Here is a 19966-nt window from a genome sequence, read left to right on the forward strand (position 1 = left end):
ATAGATTCTGCTTGATATATAAGAATAAAGGTTCCAAGATAAAAAATAAATAGTAAAGGGGACAAAGGGCAGCCCTGACGTGTTCCATTTTTAATCTGTATTCTTTTAGAGAAACTTCTATTAATGTACAGTGTGGTATAAGGATTACTATATAATATTTGTAACATTTGAACAAACTCTTGGGATATATTAAAATATGGTAAAAGATCAAACAAAAAGTTTATATCAACCCTATCAAAGGCCTTCTGTGCATCAATTATAAGGGCATAAATATTAAGATTATTCTGTTTAGCATGAGCTATCATAGTATGAAGTGTAAGTGTATTATCACTAGTTTGTCTAGCTGCCATAAATCCAGCCTGTTCCTTAGATATTATGAGTCATGATTTTTTTTAATCTAGATGCTATAATAGAGGTTAAAATTTTCATGTCTACATTTATTAATGATATTGGTCTATAATTATCAGGGTTTTGGGGATCCGAATTAACTTTATGTATAAAAATAGTTTTTGAAGCGTTAAGATGAGGATCATTAATTTTATTCCTAATTATATAATTAAATACATATGAGAGTATTTTACCGAAGATATCAGCAAACACTTTATAGAATTCCACTGTCAAACCATCAGGACCTGGTGACTTATGTGATTTCATATGTTGAATTGTATATACTACTTCTTCAGATATCGGTTTAATCAAATCACTTTGAATATTCTCTTCTATTTTTGGAAAGTTAATTGTTTGTAAAAATCGTTTATAAGTTCTATGTGAGGACATATCATTTTGCCCGTCATATATATTAGTATATATCTGCTCAAAAATATTAATGATATCCTCAGTTGTAGAATATATTGTATTATTAAATTGTATTTCAGAAATTTGTACTGCTGTTTTCGATTGATTAATGATCCTAGCTAATGCTCTTGATGGTGTTTGAACATGATTAGCATACTTCACTAACGTCTTATGCTCCTGAAATGTCAATCTACTATTTTGAATTAAGAAGAGATCCTTTCGACATTTAAGCAGTTCCATCTCTGTTTGAGCATTAAAGTTCTGAATCAGTTCTTGATCAAGTATCTTAATTTTTGTTTCTAGTTTTTGAATATCCCTGTTTTGTATTTTTTTGTAATAAGAAGCTTTTTGCAAAAGGATCCCTCTTATTTGTGTTTTAACGGTCGCCCATTCAATGTCAGGTGTATGTTTTGTTTCTTTAAACTATCCAATAAATCTTTCAGGTAATTTGTGATTTCATGTATTTCCTCCTTATTCAAGAGATTTCGGTAAAGAGACCAATTATAACCTCTTTGCTGCAGGGTATCCTTTACTTCCTTAGCAAAACTTAACGAAATTTTTGAGTGATCTGATAGATGACGTGCATGTGTAACAACTAGAGGTTCTAAATTAATCAATGTTCTTGAAATCAAAAAGAAATCTATTCTAGACCACATTTTATGACATGGTGAATAAAAGGTATAATTATTTGTGTTATTGACATTGTTCAAATAATGAAAAGGGTCATATAATTGAAAGTCTTCCTTAATATCACTCAGTGCCAATACAGCATGCTTATTAAATGCTCTTTGTGGACAAGATCTGTCCAACTTCGGATTTTGGTAAGCATTCCAATCCCCTCCAACAATTATATAATATCTATCATATTGTGTCAAAATTGGATATAATGATGTTATGAATAATTGTTGATCATTACAGGGCGCATAGATATTTAGAAGTAAAATAGGTTTATTAAATAGAGTGGACGAAAGAATAACACAACACCATCGCCCATCTTTATCTGTTTTAGAATCTAAGATCTTCTCTTTGTATTGATTCTTAATAATTATAGCTACCCCAGCACTGTATGTCTTACCTTCTGATGCTACTACTTCTCTGATCCACTTCTTTTTTTTTATATCAACCTATTGATCATTCATTAAATGCGTTTCTTGAAGTAATATAAACAACGCCTTAGCCTGCAACAATACGTGTAACAATAGTTTCCTCTTCTTTAAGTTCTGGAGCCCTTTAACGTTCCACGAGTCTAATTCCCACATTCAAAGGGTTGTCTGTACAATAAAAGTTTAAGAGGGAAAACCTAGAATAAAAATAAAATGACTTTAAAGACGTACATAATCTGGAAGCATTCTTTACATCCCGTCCTATACCAGTGCAATACCCACTCTAACCCTGGACCAGGACATATATAGGTCTTATGTAACGTAGAATATTAAAAGGGTCAAGAAAACAAACAAATGTAAAGGCATCAGATTATAAAATTTCAAACCTGTTCCACGGTTAAGACCTATATAATCTAACTTAACTACGACAAAGTTTAAACTAAACATTCCGTAACAAACACTGCCATTGATCTACATCTCTTTGGTTAACTGTTGTTTAAGCAAATCAAATTGAAGATATAATATTACTATAAAAAAGAAAGTTTTAGTAGTTTGATTATCTATACATAAACCGCATACATCAATTATTATAGTCAAAAATGTCATTTTTTTCTTTTTTTTTTTTCCCTCTTTCCCCTTCTTTTCCCCTTTTTTTAAAAAAATAAATAAAAGTTTGATATATAGACATGGTTGTCTTCTTATTACGTATACATCCTATAGAGAACAAAAAATAAATAAATAAATAAAACAAATATACATCTAACTACTAAAGTCTCTGATTATATATTTGAACCATCACAGTTTTATACTAAAACAAGCCAGTATCTAACTAATGTAATATAAACTATCACATCTAAACAGTACAATAGGGACTGTATTAACAGTTATATTTTTATAAAACATTACTAAATCCCTGCACCTTCACTAAATAATATAACTACAAGATTTTTATTAAACACTAAAAGGGAAGTAAATAAAGATGTTCCTATGTGTTTAAATTACCATACTACAGTATTATTTGGTGTTAAATAAACATTAAAATGTTTAAAACAGTTCCCTTTGGTTTCCCAAGCCTGGAAACCATGCAAAACACTTGCGATGGGGGACCGCTTTTGCAGCCGGACTTCCAGAAGTGCCACAACGAAATCCACACCCTCGACAGCATTCTAGGCATTTCCTGTCTTCTCATCGACGAAAACAGCTCGTAGAAGCCATAAAAGTTCGGGAAACGGCCGCAGGTAACCAGGATTAGCTAAAACAAACAATTTTATTACTCTGGAAGAGACCTAAAGCATTCAAAACGAAAACAAAGGATTACCCAGACCTCGAGGCACAGTAATCAATGGATCCGACCTCAGGAGCATGCCAGTCCCAACGGAGGTTCATTTCAAGTTTCTGATGCAGGTAAACCCTTAAAGACTTTTAGAAAAAGATTTTTTGCCTCATTTTTGGTAGAAACAGAGTATTTAGTCCCATCTGTTGTAAATGTAAGCATATTAGGGTATTTCATTTGAAACTTAATTTGTCAATAAGAAATTTGCAGTATGGAGATAAACTGTCTAGCTTGCCTGACTTGTAAAGGTAAATCCTAGGCCAGAGATATTTTATTATTTTTCCACATGATATACACTCCACTTTGTTTTGCAGTAGTAAGTATTCTGCTAACATCCTGGTAGTTAAGTATTTTAACATATACAGGTCTTGGAGTATTAGATGCTTGTAGCTCTCTCAGAGCTCTGTGTGCCCTTTCAATAATGATTTGTTTCACCATATCAGAGTCATTAAGAAGCACTGCAAATATTTGTGTTATAGATGGGATTAGTTCATTATACTGAATGGATTTTGGAATTCCTCTAATAATAATGTTATTTCTCCTGGATCTTGCTTCTAAGTCAGTAATCTTGCTTTGCATAGCCTGAATATCCACATCATGTGCATTTGTTTTTTTTTTGCCAGTAAAGTTAGTTTATCCTCATTTTCAGAAATTCGAGCTTCCGTCTTATCCATTCTTTCCAGCAATTGAGTACAAGAATTTCCAAATGTTTGTATTTGACAAGTCATTTCCTTCAGAGCTTTTTGTATGGGTAACAGAGCATTTCTGATATCTTCCATGTTTAGTGCTTGATCAGATTTAGTTTTAGTCCCTGGCTTCTGTTGTTCCTGTAGTTTAGTAATTTTTTGTCTTTTAGAAATCACATCTTTTTCTGGTGACTGTAATTCCGAAAGTTTTGTCTTAGTAGTGGTTATGTCCATGTTTGTTTCCTCTTTTGACATCTTATTCCAACACAAACAAAGTGTAGAAAGCACACGGTTCCTTTGTTTGCTTCTCTCTTCAGAGCTAGCTAATCTATTATAATCATGTTAAATAAGTTATTTTTTCCCGGTTTTTCTTCTTGTTACAGGATAGTTGAATGTAGTTGAAGTTATTTTATCGAAGATTTGATGTTAAAAGCTTCTTGGTATCGACTCAGGGTTTAGATTTTCTCAGGTTAAGTGAAGAGCTGCAGTTCAGCAGTGTTCACAGAATGGCAGCCATCTTTGAACTCATGAAAGTTATTTTAAAATTAGGAGAATTGTGTTTTAACAGACTGTCTCGAGACTGTAATATACTTTTAAATGGAATGCCAATTTTGTTCTCTAAGTTTAAAAGTGGTGTAAAGTAACTGAAAACATTTTTTTTTCTGTAGAGAAATTGTGTTTATTTTACTTTTGTGGGCTGGCATGATGTTTTTAAAGTGCTTTTTACTGTTTTTTTTTCTGTCAAAAAAGTAACTTTTGTGGACTGGTAGTGTTTATTGACCATTGCTACTTGTCTTCCTTGGGAAAGAGATACCATTTTCGGCTTGACTATGGAACTACCAGTTCCACAGTTGAATCTTCTTCCAGACACACACAGAAAAATTAAGCAAACAGCCCGTGCCATCACAGCAGGCTAGCAGTTTGCCACTTAATTTTTAGTCTAAATCCCTCGGGTATAGCATCTACAACCACTGTGGACCAGGGTTAGCCACATTCTCTGCAGCTGTTGGGGTCCCCTCAGTGGGCAAAAGAGAGCCACTCTTGTTAATCTAGGGAGGGGAAACAGGTAAGGTTTCCCTGTTGTGTCAGAATGCTGTGTCCATCCCTGGGAAAGTAGCTGCTGTTGTTGGCAATATGGTTGGTCCCCTTCTGCCAAAAAGAAATGGAAAATCAAGAAGGTATCTACTCCTACTTGAATTCCTTTGTATAGGAGTAGTTTACTGGTGCTGGCTCAGGGTTTAATTTGGGCTGTTGATCCTTCTTGTGTAGTAGTTTCTTGTAAAACAGAGGATTCCTTTTTTTCCTGACAAGATTCAAGATTCTGAATCTAAACAGGAACATGCAAGGATGAATAGAGTTTTTTTTTAGTTTTCTGACAGAGAATTGGAGGATAGCTCAGTTTCTGATTCTCCCTTTGGGGTGGGGGTGGGGTTTCTTTGTCTGAGACGGTTGCTAGAATGTGAGTGTTTTCAGTGGGAGAACAGTGAGGTTTCTCAGTTCCTCAGAAAATACCATGAGTTGCTACAGAAGAATTTTCCAGAAGCTACACCATTCCTCCTGTTTTATCTACTTTCGGGGTTGTGTGTTACTGCTTGCAATTTTCCTGATAGTCAACCAGCTGCCCCTAATAAAGGCAGATAGGGTGTATAACGTTCCTTAGTCTTTTAAATTGTTATATGCTATTCCCAAACCTGATCCACCAGCAATAGCTTTAGTTGATCCCACTGCTGCTAACCACTTAATTAATTCCAATCCTACTGTTTCTTATAAGGACTGATATGTATGGGGAAGTGTAAACTGCAACCTTGATTTTCAGAATTCTGAAGTGTTTAAAGTTTGTTCTGGCAAATTGTGAAAGTATGAGGAATGTTTTATCAGCAGTTTTTTCTTGTGAGGAAAAATCTGCTTTAAATAAATTGTGTGTGTGTGTGTGTGTGTGTGTGTGTGTGTGTGTGTGTGTGTGTGTGTGTGTGTGTGTGTGTGTGTGTGTGTGTGTGAGAGAATCTGTTGATAACTTCTTCTGGGGCTATGGCCACTGGTGCTGTTTTGAGGAGGTTTGCATGGGTGCATTCTCTGAACCTCCCAGGTAATGTTAAAAATTAGATTTTAAATTCTCCATTGGATAGAGATTTGTGTTTGACTCCTCTGCTGCAGAAATAATTAAAAAGTGTGATGAAAGGGGGCAAGCTGATCCAGGGAAACTGTAAGATTTTTTTAGCCCTTCTTTTCCATATTAATAAAGAGATTTTCTATCTCCTCATCCAATTTTGGCAAAAAACTCAATAAACAAAATTCAAGTTAACAGACATTTAAGAATAAATGGTAATGGTGCCCCAAAAAGAATTCTCAAACCACCCAAAATCAAGGAGAACCCAACAAGTCTGACTGTGCAAGAGACCTTATGACTTCCTCCCACCCTGGCCCCTTTTTTCTTCCAGAAAGTCTAAATCACCATTTTTCTCTTTGGCAACAGATTGTTTCAGACAAATAGGTTATGAAAATTATTCATCAGCGTTACAGATGTCAGGGTGAGGAAATTCCTCCTTTCTAGGGGGGGCTTATCTCATCCTCCAGACCAGACTCTCGTTTCCACCTGTTCTTCACCACATGCTGTCCAAAAGAGTGGTAGAACCAGTTCCTTCTTCAAAGTTGGGGAGGGGATTTTATTCAAGGATGTTCCTAGTGCCAAAGAAAGAAAATGCTTGAAGACAAGTTCTGGATCTTTCTTTCATAATCCTGTTTGTGATAGTGCCCAAATTAAAAACAATAATGCTTCACAACCTGTTACTACTTCCTCTTTCAATTTTCCTGGTAACACTAGACTTAACAGATATTTATCATCGCATCCCTATTCAATAAAACGTCAAGACATTTTTTAAGGTTTTGTGTGTATAGATTACATTATCAGTTCTCTGCCTTGCCCTTTGGACTATTAACCACACCAGGCGTGTTCACAAAATGTCTAGCTCTAGTTGTAGCTTATTGCAGACTACAGGGTATCCACATTTTTCAGTATTTACATGATTTGCTTATTTTTGCAGTGTCTTTTTCAGACTGTCAGGAATCTCTGTGTCTTGGGTAGGAGATCTTGTACACAAGCAGGGATTCCAAAAAAACATTCAAAAGTCTTTCCTGATTGCTTCACGCAGGATTGCATTCCTAGGATGTCAACTACACACCTCAATTCAAAGAGCTTTTCTTCCACAGGAAGAAAAAACAGATCTTTATTTAGATCTGTCTCTAAGGTTTTCCACTCTGACTTTGGTCACTGTGAAGGAATACCTCAGGATGTTGAGTCTCATGGCATCTATGATTCTCATGATACCCCTGGCAAGACTCCACATGAGAAAGATACAACACCTGAGAAAGATACAGTGGTGTCTGAAATATGTTGGGTCCCAGCATCAACACCCTTTATCTTTTCAAATCCCAGTGATGGGGTTTGTCAGAAGATAAATCTTTTGGCAGAAACATCAGATCTCCTTAAATCCAACTCTCTCCCCCTTTTCTCCCTCTCTGCTCAAAAGTAGTCAGTCACCACAGTCGCTTCAGACTATGCTTGGGGAACATTTTTCAGAAGGGATAAAAGTGTAGTGGGTGCTTGATACAAATGACTGACACAAGCAGATAAATTTCAGGGAGATGTTTGTCCTGATCGTGGTACTCAACTGTCTGAACTGTCTTTGGTCCCCGGGACCTCTTCAAGTGGTTACAGACAATGTCACAGTCATATGTTACATCAACAAGCAGGGGGGAACCAGATCATGTCCATTTTGCAGACTAGCCATGTTATCTTGAAATACACCTTTACAGCATAATGTCACTCTGCAGACATCCTGCATTCCATCAGAGCAAAGGTGTATGGTAGATGAGCTGAGCAGGACCAGAGCAGACCCTCACAAATAGAAACTAGATCAGGGGGGTCTTCCAAAATTTGAACTGTCTTTTGGAAGTTCCTCAAGTAGACCTGTTTGCCTCCTCTCTGAATGATAACTGGCTAGATTATGTTCCAGGATTCCGTGCAAGAAGGCCAGAAAGACAGATGCCTTTTCTTTTCCTTGGATAGGAATGTTTCTGTATGCTTTTCAGCTCTTTCAGTTAATGTAAAGGTTACTTCTGAAAGTTCAGAAAGAATCCCCCAAGATTAATGTGGTGACACACTTCTTGCCCAGGCAACCATGGTGCTCTCTTCTTTTGGAAATGGCCAGAGGCAGTTACCACAAGCTTCCTCACAGAATGGATTTACTTACACAGGAACAGGGGTGATTGATAACACCAAAACATCAATCATCTTCAGCTAACTGCCTGGATGATACGGTCTTAATTCCTTTTAGGCACCTGTTTACTGAGGAAGTGTGTAGCATGTACTAATGGAAGCAAGAAAGCCTTTCACTAGAAAATCATATATTAGCAAATGGAAGAGGCTTGCAGTCGGTGCCATGAACATAACCAGCACCCATTCAGTGTTTTTACAATATTTGTTTGAGTTACTATCCTATGGGTTTTCGTACTCGTCTGTCATCATTCATTTATCAGCTTTTTCAGCATGTCTGCCCATGGATCCTCCTCTTTCAATGCAGTCTTATGTCAAATGTTCTTGAAAGGGGTTTTGCATAAGAGGCCTCCAAGAAAACCGTTGGCCTCTCCTTGGGATCTTAATTTTGTGTTAGAGAAACTAACGCTTGCTCCATTTGAACCAGCTAATCTGGCTGACTTGAAGTTCTTAACATGGAAAACAGTTTTACTGATTGCTCTGACCTCTGCTAAGGTCACAGCTAATGGTGAGCCAACCCTACATTTTTTCGACAAGGACAGGGTTTCTTTGAGAAGTAATCCTTCTTTTATGCCTTAAGTGGTATCCTAGTTTACTTTATGCCAAACTTTCCATCACCCCATTTTCTTTTCTGAACTCAAAAGTGAGGGAGAAAGGATAACTCCATACCTCTGATGTCCACATACAACTCTCAGGTACTGTCTTGATAAAACTAAATCTTTCAGATATCTTCAGGTCAGTTCATTTCTTATGAAGGTAAGAAGGGACATCCTGTGTCAAAACAGACTATTTCTAAATGGTTGTCTAAGGTTATTACCTTTAACTGTGTACTCATAACAAGACTATTCTAGGCAGGGTCAAGGCCCACACCACCAGGGCCTTACCATTGTAAATGGCTTTTTGGAAAGGGTTGGATTCTAGAAGTATCCTAAAAGCTTCTGCCTGGTCCTTTGTACATACTTTTACAAAGCACTGTGTTTGATTTCTTCTATAATTCGAGATCAAGTTTTGCTAGGACCATTCTCTAAGGACTCCTGGAATCTTCTCCTTCCACCTCCCAAATGTAGTTGGCTGTGGTAATCTATCCATACAGCTATTGCAGCAATGGTCAATATGATGAACATAGTACAGTTGTATAAGTTGAACTTACTATAACACTAGATGTTCGACTGATGACTTCTACAGTATCCGCTCCCTCCCTCCCTCCATTTCCATTGTTTTTGCTGTGTTTTTTATTCCAGGGTGTGGACATTTATTTTTTGTTGTTCCTAGCTTTAGCCTTTCAGGACTCAGCCTCCCTCTTTCTGCTGGCAGGAAAGCTCTAAAGGGCTTCATGCCCAAACATGGCTTTTAGTCAGGTCAGCTGGAACTGCGTGACAGTTTGGATGCATGGAAGATGCCTTGAAGCTTTGCAAGCTGGCCGGCTGTTATATCCTTGATAGGATGTAACCCATGTAGCTAAGGCTACTGCAACAATGATCATTCAAACATTTACTGTTGTGTAAGTTCAGTTTAAACAACTGTAGTTTTGCTGATGCCACCTGTGTACCAGATATATGAAGATGTCTGCGGTAAGGTGACATCTGTCCAGCTATGAAAGTCAGGCCACAGTCTGTGGTGGCTTTCCCTACATTGATGACTGTAGAGCAGCTATTTTCCCCATACAAAATCACATTTATATTAGAAATGTCATGTCAGGTGGCTTAATAAGTAACAGAGACATTAAAAGGGGTCTGCCTCCACGATGTCTGTACTGAAACTGAAGAACTTTTGTGCACTACATGACACACTAAGTACTTATAATCATCAGCATCATTTTCCGCCCCATTTTTTCCCATCGTATATGGGGTCAGGGTGTTAACTTAACTCTTTCCACCTCTCTCGATTCAAAGCCTCTCTATTACCTTCTTCACCAGTCATGCCCAGCTAATGCAGGTCTCATACAGTCCATCCAGCTCTTGACCAGAGGTCCTTGTCTCCGTTTGACTTCTTCCTATCTCATATCTGCTTTACCAGATGTATTTCTTTTCTGTCCATGTGACTGAACCACCTTGACATTCTGTGCATCTGGGCCTTGTTTGGCTTCCACTCTTATGTTCTCATTTCTTCATTTTTCCCCACAGTGTGCATCCTACTACCAATTTGAGGCACCTCTAGCTTCCTGAGATACTCTACTTTCACTTCCTAGGTGTCTGTACAGCACAGAGGCACTAGTCACATAATCACATTAGTGTTTTGTACACTTTTCAGCTTCTTTGGCATTCTTCTGCCACACCTTGACACTCTGTGCCATATGATTGACATCCTTATTCAGACTTCCCTTCTTCTCAGCCACACCTCCCAGATACTTTAAGCTGTTAATTTGTTCCACTATTTTCTTTTCTGTCTCAAGTTTCAGTTTCTTCTGATTTCCTCCATTTGCTGCCATGACCACTGTCTTGCCTGTACTTAGTTTCATTATACATGCCTTTGTTTTGCATTCCAGTCCCCAGTCATTTGCTGAAGTTCCTATTCAGTCTGCTTGTAATCCTACATCATTTGCATCCACAAAGGTTTGTTGATCTGTCCCCACAAACCTGTTCACTGATGTAATCAGTCACAAGTATGAATAGGAATAGGCTCACAGCTGAATTTTGTTGCAAACCCACTCCAACTGGGAGCCATTTTGTGAGTCTGAGCACTATTCGTACTTGTATCACAGAGTCTTTACATGTGTCGCCTTTGGTAATTCTGCCACTGTTTCTGGGAATTTGAGCCATTGTGCAGGACTGCCCAAATTAGTTTTCGTGGGACTGTGCCATATGCTTTCTCTAAGTCTAAGGATGTCCATTTTGAGTTTTTCGTCAGTTTCTTACATTGGGTCGTGTACTGCATCCTGCTGTCAGTCTGAAACACTCATTTTCCATCTTACTTTTTACTACTCTCCATACTCGTTATTGGACACCCTGTTCAGCAAAGTCATGCAGTGTTACAGGAGTTTGATACCTCTGTACTGCCCACATTTGTGAATGCCTCCTTTGTTCCTGTACACAGGCACTCGAATGCTTATTCCCCCATTCATCTAGGATATTCCTCTCTGTTTCTCCATACTCTGATGAATACCCTTAGGAGCCATTTCTTCAAATCTGTTGTAATTTTATCTAAACCTGCCACTTTCCCTGACTTTGTTTACCTTAGTGAACTTTTTACATCTGGTCTGGGTTCTCCTTCCTTCATAGGCTGTGCATGCAGTAGTGCAACTTTTGTGAAGTTTTCTTCATTCAGAATCTTCTTGAAGTACTCTTCCCATTTGCATTTGATGTCCCCTGGACTGGTGAACAGATTGTTGCTATTATCTGTCTTCTTTATCTTTCTGTTTTTGCCTTGCAGCCACATAGAGCTTCTTTAACACATCTGCTGAGTCACTTTTTTATCCTGCATGACATTGTAATTACTGAAGCTGGTTTATTGGCATTTGAAATTATATGTCCACATATCTGACATATGGATGAATGAACAGTGCCGGTGTAACTGAGGTGAAATCCCAGACATGACATTTTTCAGGTTTTGTGCAAAACAGTTTGGACTTTCAAATTAAAAAGGAAATGTTCACTAGATTAAACAGAGTAAAAACATTTATACATTTATTAATATCTGGAGACAAAACTTTCAGCAGTTTATATATGTGAAGTACCATTGCTAATTTCCATTTTAAAGGATGGTGATTGTACAGTCACTGTGTGAAGTAGCGTTTTCTGGCAAAACTGCCCAGTAACAGTAGTATTGCTTGTAAGGGGGGATTCAGATGCAAGTCTTAAAATGTTAATAAATTGTGAAGTTCTGATAGTCTGTTTAAAGTCCCATAGAAAATATAACATAATTGTTTCAGTAAGCAGTCAGCTCCTGAGGAGTGAGACTGGTGTCTGGTCCCAGTAAGAGAGTAATGCCATATGTTTGTATATGGTACTCGTGTAGTTGGGCGTTGCTGGGTGGATAAGTCTGCAGTGGGCACATTGTTAGCATTTGTAGAAGTCGAAGATATTGATGGCTCATTTTCTTTTGTTTTGAAAAAGGGAATAAAGACATTCAGACTGGGGTTAGGCTGTCCCAAATGCAACTTTTTTATGGTGTGCTGGTGTTCTGTTTGGCATAGTACAAGTGTTTTTGGGGGTGAGGATTGGCAACTGGAATGCATGGGAAGGGGAAATAAGTATTTTATTAATAATTTCCATTGTTGCACTTTGGGAAGTGGGATACATGTATTTAATCAACATTTTTCAAGTTTTTGTACTAATATGATTATGTTGAATAGTAGTAAGCAGTGTGAGCAAGATTGTGGAAGTTTGAGGTACTAGGGAGGTTCCCCTTATCCATCAGATTGCTATGTCTCAAAGTTAGTGAATTTATTGATGTGGGCTGTAGGGGGTACAGGGAGGAGAGGCTTAATCCTAACAAAAACTTTGACTTTCACAACAAAACAATATCAAAAAAGAGACTCTGAGTGGTCCGTTGTTGCCTTTTATTTGTTAGTGCAAGTGGAATGCAACTTGATTTGACAAGTTAGTATGTAGCCATCTGAAGTACAGTGCTATGACAGCAGCAGCCTATATGTGTCTTTACTTTGTGGCATAAGGGTCCAGTGAGTAGATTTTTTTGTACTTTTTTTTGTTTGTTACTAGTGTTTAACTTTTTTTTGTAACTGCTTTTGTTGTCTGTAGCACTTATTAGTGTGTACTGTTTGGGTGCCCTGAATATAACTCTACTGAGGGATTGGGCACCACCAGTGCCAGTTTGCAGAGAAGTTTGTTGGTTGAGTTGCAAACTGCAGTAGTTTTTTTTTTTTTTTAATGGGCAACTTAAAAGGACTTTGTAGCAAGTGTGGCTAGCCTGATTTTGAATTCTCATAGCAAATTGTTTTAGAATTACGGTTTTGATCTGGAGCATGTAGGGAGTGGCACCAGGTACATTGTTTAGCTCCATTTCAGCAGTTTATTGCTGGTCAGCAATAATGCTACAGTCATGTGCCCCAGTGAAGGAGAGGTATAGTTGGATTTCGTTGCATCTTTGATACATCAGTTTACTCCAACATATGACATGCCCCAGTGGTAGCATGTACACTAGAAAAAAAGTCATAAAATAGAGTGATGGGGTGTTTCAGATTCCTTATGGTAAGTTTGCTAAGAATGTGTGAACCACAGAAGCATATCTGTGTCAAGCGGGAATGGAAATCAAACCAGAAGAAGATAAAAATCAAACCGCAACTGAATGTGGCAAAAAAACAAAAGAAAGAATATAAGGTGAAGGATCAGATGAGAAGGCAAGAAATGTGGAAAATGCATAAGTATAGTTGCAAGTATAGAGAACTCTTGGAACAACCTCATGTTGATCAGGACTGAATGCTTCAGGGTCTATATTACAACGTTGAACTAAAACAAGTTTGAACGTTGTAATATCAAACCCTAAAGTCCGAAAGTGGAAAATAGCGAAGCCATGGCACATCAACTTTTTTCCCAGGGAAAAAAATTGGTGGGCTGTTTTTGGGGCTTTGCTATTTCCTCTACTGTGGTGCGATCTCTGAGTTGGTATATTTAAGTACAGGGTGTGTAGGGGGCACAGCCCTCCACGTTGGGGGGGGGAGTGTGGGGGTGAAGCTCCCCCCCACTTCAGTTTCAGGTTAAGTTGTTTTTTTTTTTTTTTTGTCACGGAACAGCAATTTTTTTCCCTGGGGGAAAAAAATCACTGTTTTGTGCTTTTGATTTTGTTGGGTTTTGGACGTAAGGGTTTGATATTACAACGACCAAACTTTTGTAAGTTTGATGTTGTGATATGGACCCTGGGTAAGAAGTGGTACATTTAAACCAAACCAAGAAAGGTTAATATCGGTGAGCCAAGATAGTGGACTACTTACATGTTGTTTTACAAAGTCCATTGAACATGGGGAGAAACAGACAAATGTAGGTTTTGTAAAACAGAAATGGAAACAATTACACATCTTGTTGCTGGTTGTGATATACTAATGGCAGAAGGACTGTATACTGAAAGGCATAATAATGTGGCAATACTGTTACATTGAGGATTGTGCAAGCATTATAATAACAAAGAAGCTGAAAAACATTGAAAACATGAGACACACAAAGCATTATATAAAATAAAGACTTGTATCGCTTGGGATCACCCATTACCAACAGTTCAAAAAATAGATGAGAAAAACAGATGTAGTAGTCCATTAAAAGAAAACAAAAGTAGCTTTCGTCATTGAAATTACTACACCCAGTGACTACAGTATTTTATGTACAGAGAGAGACAAACTCATGTGATACCAGGATTTGCAGGCAGAAGTAAAGGTAATGTGGAAAAAGGATACCCAGACAGTTTCAATAGTAGTAGGAGCAATGGGTCTTATAAAAAAAGAACTTATAATCGTACTTGTATATGTTATTGATACACGTACAAATGAATTGCCGAAGGAGTCAATACTGGGCACATTGTGGGTGCTGCAAAGAGCACTTCTGGCCAACATCAAATACAGAAACAATACTAATTTCATGAACTTTAATCATACTTTGACTTAGGAATGGGGTCCATTTCCGTCACGGTAGTAGAAACCCAAAAGACTTGGAGAAATAAAAAGAGAGTAGCATTTATACTATAAAACAAAAGCAGTCATAAAATTGAGTGATGGGGTGTTTCAGATTACAGATGGTAAATTTACAAAGAATGTGAACCACAGGCCACCCTCTGGAAGTGTCCCAAAAAGTAGGAGGTAAGGAAGACTGTTCAGAACAGTACCCACTGGAAAATTTTAATCATGCAACAATGTCATGTACTGCTAAGAGATCATGTAGACTAGGAGAGAAAAGTTATGATGATCCCTTGCCATAACATGAATTGCTGTGTATAGCTTTCTAGGTTTTCCTTTCTTTTAGTCAGAATGTTTTACTTTAGAGGTTTATTTTGCTTCTGAATTGGTCATATTTCTTCTTTCTTGTGATTGTAAAATCTAGAGTTTAAGAACATTGTTGAATCACAAGCCTACAACAGTGATGAAGACTGAGTCCTAATAGCTGAAGGAAACATGAGGAGACCCACTTCTAGTTAGAGATAGTTGGTGCAGTACATTGCCAAGCTGTAGGCAGTGTGTGACAGGGTAGTCAGGTAGGTAGAAGTGTGCATACATTGTCTTCATGTCATTTGCATGTTGCATTTTAGAGGGTCTTAAGAAGAGCAGAACACTGGTCATGCCTACTAAACATGGTGAACTTCTTTGAGAAAGTCACTAGAGCCATGGATGAGGGCAGAATGGTACATACTGTCTATCATGACCTGGCAAAGACATTTGACACAATACCTCACTTGTGTAATATAGACAAGCTCACAAATTTAGGCATAAATCCCTATGTCACACAATGGAGAGCCAAATGGCCTACCACAAATAAGACGCATAAAGTTAGGGTGGGGGAACCGCCTCCACCAAGAGGCCTGTTACTAGTGGTGTACCACAGGGCTTCATACTAGGACCTCTTCTGTTTTGAATATATTTCTCTGAAGTCAAAGCAAATGAAGAAGACCTTTGACTGAACAAATCTAATGATGGCTGCAAACTGGGTGCAGTCACTGAATCCCCCAAAAATATAGATGCCCTCCAGGAGGGTCTGAAGCAGACATACGACTGTTGCCAAAACCATGGCCTAAAACACACTGCAAAAAATGCATACTTATACTCTTTGGGCAGACAACCACCCCTGCAAATTACTGCGTTAGTAACACTCTTCTAAAAGCAGACTCATTGATAAGGGACTTGGGAACTGAGGTTGACGGTAATCTTAACTTTGATCACCATCTGTCCGTAGTAGTGAAAGAATACTTCTACATGGCACAACGTACAAGTAAGGGCATGGCATGCAAATTTAAGGACATCATAGTCCCACTGCATTCAGACCTCATTAGACAAATAATCAAGTACAGTGCACAATACAGCCTGCCTGACCAGGCATTTGCAATAGCTGGAGTGGCCACAGAGGTTCCTCACTAAAAGAATGCAAGGTGCAAATAATAGTCGTGTGCATTAGGCCTCAAAGCCCTGTCCTTGTACTCAGTCTCCTACATACTACTGACAAGTGATCTATGCCTAACTTGCAAGGCATCCTCCGATCTAGCCCTGATGGATCTGCTACACATTCGCCAAAAAAACAAAAACAAAACTGCACTAGAATTACCTGATCTAAGGATCTAAACCTCATCCATATCATAAACAAAATGTGTTGGAGGGACAAGTATGTCTCTCAGATATTGCCCGTTCTCTGTAACAGACTCCCCTTTCATGTGAAACAGAATTTTTCCCTAAGCCTTTTCAAATGCAGTTTCAACCAAATTAATGGGAAATCACAAATTCACCCCTGGCTTGTCACCTGTGTCCCTTCTGGATAGGGCAGTTTGCAGATGCCTTAAGGCTCAAGAATATACCAAAGCCATTCTAGCCTTTGGGCATTGATAATTGGGGAAAATTGGGGCATGAATGGCTAGCCTTAAAAAGGATCTAGGGCTGATAACCTAGTAACCTTCCATGATTCTATGATCCTATGACCACCAGCCAGCAATATGACTGTGACCACCATCACCAGAACTTCACATACTCTCATTTCCAGAGCTTGAACTGTTACCAGTACAATGAGTTCCTCATGGAGAGTGATAACTTACTCACTGATTGTTATTTTAGGCAATCTAAAATAGCAGCAAGCTGCAACAGGAATCCTTGACTAGCAAGAAATGAAAAGGTGGGTGGTAGCTACAATAAAAAAAACACAGAAATCTAAGAAAGAGCACAGATTTAAGATGGGGTTGATAATCATTCTTATGTGCAAGTTCAGAGTTATGGTATAGGCTATTCTTTAATTATTTGAATTAAGTATCATGTCTATGTTGAAGAATTTTTGTAGATCTGATGACCCTAAGGAAAAGTAATTGTTCTGTGGTACTGGACTGGCATGTTTTAGCATAATCTTCTTTTTGTTGTCTTTATTCAACATTGTCTAAAATACTCTCAAATACACTTTTTTTCTTTTGTAACCTAGATCCTTGAAAATGACAAAAGCCAAGCCGTGGGGCAGAATGACACTGGATTTAGCTGTGACGGGTCTGCGAGTACTTTTAGAGTTATGTTTAAGGAACCTATAGAAATAATGCCGAATGTAAGCTACACGGCATGTGCAACTCTCAAGGTAAGAATATGCATTGAAATTCAGTATTGTAATGTCACTTAGATGGAACAGCCCTTGTTATACAGGTCAGAATGGCTTGAGGTGACTTGGAAAGAGATGTATGTTGACAGGTTGATTTGAGACCATGTTTTCTCCACGTTGTGCCTCTTCTGAGTGAGAACATCTGGCAAATATGTAATGCTGGTATTAAGCAGTGTATACACCATGAGAATAACAGGACCTTTACATGGCTGGAAGTCTGATAACACTGGCATTGCTTCCAAATAACTTGCCTGCCTTGTAGCAGTGCATTTGGCAGTGGTCAAGATAATACATCATCTTGGGTTTGCCCACAGGTTTATGGTATAGAATTCTATATTGAAAGCAGTATCTATAAAGACTGTACTAACTCATTATTAATTTCTCATTAATGTATGTTTGATTGTATTCCTTTTCAGACTTGTTCACAAGTAAAACAAAATGTTTTATATTATGAATGTACTTCAGCTTGAAGAGATAATTACATATTGGAACCTATTCTGGATTTAAAATACATGGTATTTTTCAGTCTGCAGCTTACCTTGACACTGTCAGCAGATATTTGGTTTGACAATATGATACTTAAAACATGATATATAATTGCATTCAGACCCTTGTCATGGTTAAGTCAGACCCTAGGCAGGTTATGGACCCCCACCATGCAGCAATTCCAGTGTTCCATTACTTGTCCCCCCCCCCCATACACAGTTACCATAAACACTTTTCAGACCTGTCAGTGTGCATATTATTTTCTTAATTTCACAATGATTACAGATATTTCAAATTTAATTTAACATTTCATAGTAGACACTGATTGCCATTTGCTTAAAAAAAAAAAAAAAAAAAAAGTCTCGCATTGAAAACAGACTTGGCATAAGCAACAGTAAACGTCTCTTCCCTTGAAACTCCCATTCATTGAAAATGCAACTGGCCATTAAAGAGAACTGGTAATGCAGAGTTTGCTGCTGGCAAACAGTTTTGCTTGTCAGTGCTTCATCTAAAATTCAGTGCCTGCTGTGACCTTGAAAGAATAAATTGCCTAGGTTACATTAAAAGAATGGTGTGCTGGTGATATTTCCTCAACTAGATCAGCTATGCAGTAGGGAATTTCTGGTGCACAACACTTGTTTAGTCATGGAGACCATTAAAGAGCCTGGCCTCAATGCTCCAGAGCACTCCCTGGTTAAGCGATTTTGCTTAGTGTCATACAGTAGGCAAATGAAGGTGGAAAGATTCAAGCCCTACAGCCTTGCCACAGGAAGCAACATGTTTAAACATCGGAGCTTTGGTCATCTGCACTAACTGCCAGAGTAAAAGTTTTTAATTAAATGCTGAAATCATTTGCAGTTCAGTTTTGTAGAGAAGGCTATATCACAGTAATATGCAACAATGATTACATAATAGAAGCTGAAAATAAGACTGTTCTTATCACTTCAAATAATGCTGACTGTATGATCTGACAATGTCAGCCCATTTGCAGTTGCTGGAGGCTGTAAAGAAGGTACTGTAAAATATATTACTAAAATGCAACATGTTTAAATTACGAAAGTGTAGCAGATTTAGAGTGTATTACACAATCCAGGCCTATTAATGAATTAATTCAATCTTTAGTAAAATTAATAAAACAAAACAATTAAAGACTTTAGTACAGTCAAACAAAGCAATTAAAGACTATATAAATACTGCAGACTATTTTGTTCAACAACCCACAAGTCATGCAAAGATCAGACATATTACTGCCTACAAGATACTATGTTTTGGGGAGGGGCTTACATGCTTGCAGGAGACCTACATCTGAATGGATGAATAATTGGAAATTCGCCCCACTCTGGTGCCTGTGTCTGTAATGGACAGAGGCAGTCAGTAAATCACCCCTTATGTAAATCATATTTGTGGGTCACATTTGGGTTGCACAGCTAGACTTATAAAGGCCCTAGTATACACCTGTGACCCGATTTCATGTTTGATCTCCCTATGTCTTCTGTATCATTAAGATTAGCTTTGCTATCTGACATCACTCAGTTACAGATCTGACCTGAAAGGTTAGTAATGCTGCATTGTTGCAGCATACACCTTAAGAGTCAACAGAGCCAGATTGTGGATAAATGGGGTCTAATGAAAGATGAATCAGGCCCCTGCCAGACATATCAGTATCCATTTACTTGGCTGTCTCTCCCCAGTCACCATAAACACTGTTCAAACTTGTCAGTATACATATTTTCTTCTTTTCTTTTAGAGTTATCACCAACATTTGTATTTCATTTAAAACCTTTATTTCAAAATTTACAGAAAAGCATGGACATCTGTTTATTAAACAAAACACTCTTACATTGAAAATACACTTAGCATTAAAAAAAGGAAACATTTCTTCCACTGAAATGCTCATTTAGTGAAAATGAATCTGGAAACCCATTAAACTTCAAGCAATGTGCTGGAATTTATACTCAAATAGTATATAATAAAATATTAATTTGTGTCTATGTGGAGGGTGCAGGAATTCAAAAGACAGATGTGTAACACATGTGCAAACTGCTCACGGGACATGTGTCCCTTTTCAGCAG

The 19966-nt window shown here is 37.8% G+C and overlaps 1 protein-coding gene across 1 annotated transcript in view; it reads left to right on the forward strand.

The window, feature by feature from the left end:
- The window catches only part of BTBD1 (BTB domain containing 1), a gene marked incomplete in the record, with an annotated part of 873751 nt that overhangs the window by 686379 nt on the left and 167406 nt on the right, over positions 1-19966 (forward strand). Inside the window, 1 exon segment of the mRNA XM_044077796.1 lies at positions 17241-17387. Coding sequence (XP_043933731.1) covers positions 17241-17387 — 147 coding nt within the window.

The sequence above is a fragment of the Protopterus annectens genome, chromosome 7.part0 (assembly GCF_019279795.1).
Source record: "Protopterus annectens isolate FY-2018-M chromosome 7.part0, PAN1.0, whole genome shotgun sequence".
Taxonomy (NCBI): domain Eukaryota; kingdom Metazoa; phylum Chordata; order Ceratodontiformes; family Protopteridae; genus Protopterus; species Protopterus annectens.